The following is a 4995-nucleotide window of genomic DNA, read 5'->3' as shown; positions in this document are numbered from 1 at the left end:
GCAGATACAAGATGGAGGCAGGTGTGAGGATGGAGAGGCAGGAGATTCTATCAGTATATTAGTGGGAGTGGGATCAGTGAGGATGAGAGTTTCAATAAAGAGACAGCTCTGGGAAAAAACTGTTCTTTAGTCTGCTGGTCCTGGTCCGGAGGACCCTGTAAACCCTGCCGGAGGGCAGGAGAGAAAACAGTGTGTGGGCTGGTTAGAGGATCCTTAATGACTGCGAGCTCGATGCAGACAGCGTTTCCTCTGGATGTGCTCGATGCGGGTAGTGGAGTCCCAGTGATGCGGCTGGGCGGTTTTTCACCACCCGCTGCTTACCTTGCGCTCTGCCACGAACAGCTCCCTACCCACACTGTGCACAGTTGGTCAGGATGCTTTCTATTGCACAGCGATAGTAAGTTCACCAGGATAGTTTGAGGAAAGGTGATTCTTCCTCAGTGTCCTCATGAAGAAAAGCGCTGGTGAGCCTTCTTGACCAGGTGCAGGAGGTGTTGGTTGACCAGGACATGTCCGCCGAGAATGTGGATCCCCAGAAACTTGAAACTGGAGACACGCTCAACAGCCATTCCATCGATGTGGATGGTGGTCCGTGCGTGCCTCTTGGCTTCCTTTCTGAAGTCCACGATGAGCTCCTGGTTTGAGTACAAACGCAGTAATTTATGTAGTAAACATACTGGCAACAAGAGTTCAAAGTTAAAAGTAATGTACACACAGCAACCGTTAGCATAACACAAAATGAATAGGAGCGAGAAGAGTATGAGTATATTGTAACGCGTAAAGTTATGTAAAATGTCATTAAAAAAATGTACACATTACATCCTTTAGATGGTGCTACTGTTCAATTAAATGAGACCTTTAAAAGCTACCAAATAAATTTGCATTAAATGTCAATCCAACAACACTACCGACCCCAACTCAACATTATATTCCTTCCTATAGACGCACTAGAGCATCTGATTATTAATTCTAAATATATACACCTCCCTCCCTCTCTGTACACTTACTCCATAAACAGGTGTGTCGTTGTACTGCTACCTGGCTGATCGCATTCTGCTCGTAGTAGGAAAGCACAGGTGTAAATATGAATAAGTGATGATGATTTCAGTTTCTGGTATCTTGCACACAGACCTCGCTGTCACTCTCACTGGACCTGAAGAGACCAGTGTCCATCATTAGCGTTATTAGCAACACCTGCGCTTTGCCCACTATGACAGTCAAGATGTGCACTGTGGAAAAGGCCTACCTACTGTTACTCAGGCAAGCTGAGTTCATTGGGATCAAAGTAGAGTCCATAGCAGTGCGTACAGAAGGAAACAGACATAATTTTGAAATCAATAAAAGAGGAAAATAAAAATGGTGAAGTGGAATGAAGTTAAACAAATGAATACCCATTTAAAAAAAGGAGATGAAAAACTTTTAATTTGGTTTGAAAGTGTCTAAAGTTGATTCCATCTCTGTGCAGCACCACTAAGTGATTGAGCTGCTTTTTAAAAAGAGATTTTAAGATGGATCTAACTGCAGTTCATCTTCCCTCTTCATCATTTCCACCACAGCAACCACTTAGTTCTCCTCTCACCTCTGAGCTGCTGGCTGGACCCTGCCAGGGGTGCCCCTGGAGGTCGCTTGGCCTCCCCGGTTGGCCAGTGAATAGGAGCCTCAACCCCAGACCCACGCATCCTGGTCTGGACGCCCGCAACTGTGATTCTGAGCAGCGTGTCCAGGCTTCTCCGCTTCACTCTGCCCCCAGAGGACACGCCGCTCATGTCTCCCCCTCTACCATTTCTGGACTCCAAAAGACCACTCCGCCAAGTTTCCTCCCCTCAGTCACTCTTGCTGGACCCGAGAGTCCAGCTCCCCGCCTCACATCGAGCCCCAAGTCGCTCTTCAGGTCTCCAGTCTCACAGGCCGTATTTGCCCAGAGCCCAGGTGCAGCTTCAGTCTTCTTCTCCCAGCCTCCGCCCCAGCTCCAGTCTTCTGTCCTCCCACCTCCCCCCAGCTCCAGTCTTCTGTCTCCCAGCCCTCCAACCCCAGCTCCAGTCTTCTGTTCCCAGCCTCCGCCCCGCCCACTTCTTTTCTGTCCTCCCAGCCTCCGCCCCACTCCAGTCTCTGTCTCCCAGCCTCCGCCCCAGCTCCATCTCTTCTGTCTCCCAGCCTCCGCCCCGCTCCAGTTGTCCCATCGCCCCAGCCTCCGCCCCAGCTTCAGTCGTCCATCTCCCAGCCTCCACCCCAAGCTTCAGTCTTCCGTCTCCCAGCCTCCGCCCCAGCTTCATTGTCTGTCTCCCAGCCTTCCGCCTCACTCCAATCATCTGTCCTCCCAGCTTTCAACTCCGCCCCAGCATCAGTCGTCTGTCTCCCAGCCTTCGCCTCACTCCAATCGTCTGTCTCCCGCTTCAACCTCCTCCGCCAGCTGGGAGACAGAAGACTGGAGCTGGGGCGGAGGCTGGGAGACAGAAGACTGAAGCTGCACCTGGCTCTGGGCAAATAAGGCCTGTGAGACCTGGAGCTGAAGAGCGACTTGGGGCTCGATGTGAGGCCGGGGAGCTGGACTCTCGGGTCCAGACAGAGTGATCTGAGGGGAGAAACTTGGCGGAGCTGGTCTTTTGGAGTCCAGAATGGTAGAGGGGGAGCACATGAGCGGCGTGTCCTCTGGGTCAGAGTGAAGCGGAGAAGCCTGGACACGCTGCTCAGACATCACAGTGCGGGCGTCCAGACCAGAGACTGCGTGGGTCTGGGGTTGAGGCTCTCTCTCACTGGCCACCGGGGAGGCAAGCGACTCCAGGGGCACCCCTGGCAGGGCTCCAGCCAGCAGCTCAGAGGTGAGAGGAGAACTAAGTGGTTGCTGTGGTGGAAATGATGAAGAGAGAAGATGAACTGCAGTTAGATCCATCTTAAATATCTCTTTTTAAAAAGCAGCTCAATCACTTAGTGGTGCTGCACAGAGATGGAATCAACTTTAGACACTTTCAAATCCAAATTAAAAGCTTTTCATCTCCTTTTTTTAAATGTGTATTCATTTGTTTAACTTCATTCCACTTTCACCATTTTTATTTTCCTCTTTTATTGTATTTCAAAATTATGTTCTGATTCCTTCTGTACAGCACTTTGCATTGACTCTTACTTTGATCCCAATGAACTCAGCTTGCCTTGAGTAACAGTAGCAGTAGGCCTTTTCCACAGTGCACATCTTGACTGTCATAGTGGGCAAAGCGCAGGTGTTGCTAATAACGCTAATGATGACACTGGTCTCTTTCAGTGTCCCAGTGAGAGTGACAGCGAGGTCTGTGTGCAAGATACCAGAAACCTGAAATCATCATCACTTATTTCATTATTTACACCTGTGCTTTCCTTACTACGAGCCAGAATGCCGATCAGCCAGGTGAGTACAACGACACACCTGTTTATGGATGTAAGTGTACAGAGAGGGAGGGCAGGTGTATATATTTAGAATTAATAATCAGCTGCATAGTGCCGTCTATAGGAAAGGAATATAATGTTGAGTTGGGGTAGTGTTGTTGGATTGACATTTAATGCAATTTATTTTGTAGCTTAAAGGTCTCATTTAATTTAACAGTAGCACCATCTAAAGATGTAATGTTGTACATTTTAACTGACATTTTTACAGTACTTTTACTTCAGTACAATATACTCATACTCTTCTCGCTCCTATTCATTTTGTGTTATGCTAACGGTTGCTGTTGTGTATATTACTTTTTAACTTTGAACTCTTGTTGCCAGTATGTTTACTACATAAATTACTGCGTTGTACTTCTAAACCAAGGAGCTCATCGTGGACTTCAGAAAGGAGCCAAGAGGCACGCACGACACCACCAGCCACATCGATGGAATGGCTGTTGAGCGTGTCTCATTTCAAGTTTTCTGGGGATCCACATTCTCGCGGACATGGTCCTGGTCAACCAACACCTCCTGCCTGGTCAAGAAGGCTCACCAGCGCCTTTCCTCTGAGGACACTGAGAAGAATCACCTTTCCTCCAACTATCCTGGTGAACTTCATCGCTGTGCAATAGAAAAGATCCCAACTGTGCAACATTGTGGTTGGGAGCTGTTCGTGGCAGAGCGCAAGGCACGCGCGGTGGTGAAAACCGCCCAGCGCATCACTGGGGACTCCATACCCGCCATCGAGCACATCCAGAGGAAACGCTGTCTGCATCGAGCCGCAGCATCCTTAAGGACTCCTCTCACCCAGCCCACACACGGTTTTCTCTCCTGCCCTCCGGCAGGCGTTTCAGGGTCCTCCGGACCAGGACCAGCAGACTAAAGAACAGTTTTTTCCCAAGCTGTCTCTTTATTAACTCTCATCCTCACTGATCCCACTCCCCTCATATACTGATAGACCCCCTCCCCCTCACACCTGCCTCCATCTTGTATCTGCAATAACTATAATGTTCACCGCACGCTGACTGTTACTATAGTAACACTGTTTACATCTGCATCTTTTTGCACTACTTACCTTTTTGCATACTTACTTTCAATTTGCAACTGCTGACTGTTTATTTACAGTACCCAATGTTTACATACATCGCATTACCGTACTTTAACTGTAATATGCATTACTTTCCACGCACTTTAATTGGATAGCTTCTCCCCAAACTTTACTTATTTTACTACCTTTAAATCTTGTTATACTGCTCATTTTAGCCTAACTTATTCATCTATCTGTAAAAATTCTGTCTATAATAATAATAGCCTCTGTACTATATATCATAGTACATACTCCCCTGTAAACTCTGTAAACCATTAGTATATTATGTTATTTGCACATATCTGTAAAAATTTGCATTTATAGTAATATCCACTACATTCCTAGCTGTAAATCTTGCTAACAATACTTGTTATCTATATTTTATATTCAAAGGACAAACCCATCTGTAAAACTCTGTTTATAATAGTATTCATTTCTATATTTACTCAGTACGTATCCATGTCCTGCACTTACGGAACCATTGTATATCCTGCACTTACTGCTATTGCACT

At 47.1% G+C, this 4995-nt stretch overlaps 1 protein-coding gene across 1 annotated transcript in view; it reads right to left on the bottom strand.

Moving 5' to 3' along the window:
• Positions 1-4995, bottom strand: part of si:ch211-168d23.3 (BRD4-interacting chromatin-remodeling complex-associated protein) — a 62152-nt gene that overhangs the window by 18748 nt on the left and 38409 nt on the right. Inside the window, exon 8 of the mRNA XM_032511084.1 lies at positions 2471-2842. Coding sequence (XP_032366975.1) covers positions 2471-2842 — 372 coding nt within the window. The remainder of the gene's footprint in view (positions 1-2470; positions 2843-4995) is intronic.

This window comes from Etheostoma spectabile, unplaced genomic scaffold (assembly GCF_008692095.1).
Source record: "Etheostoma spectabile isolate EspeVRDwgs_2016 unplaced genomic scaffold, UIUC_Espe_1.0 scaffold314, whole genome shotgun sequence".
Classification (NCBI taxonomy): Eukaryota; Metazoa; Chordata; class Actinopteri; order Perciformes; family Percidae; genus Etheostoma; species Etheostoma spectabile.
The sequence above is the reverse complement of the archived record's forward strand: the minus strand, read 5'-3'. Positions and strand labels throughout refer to the sequence as shown.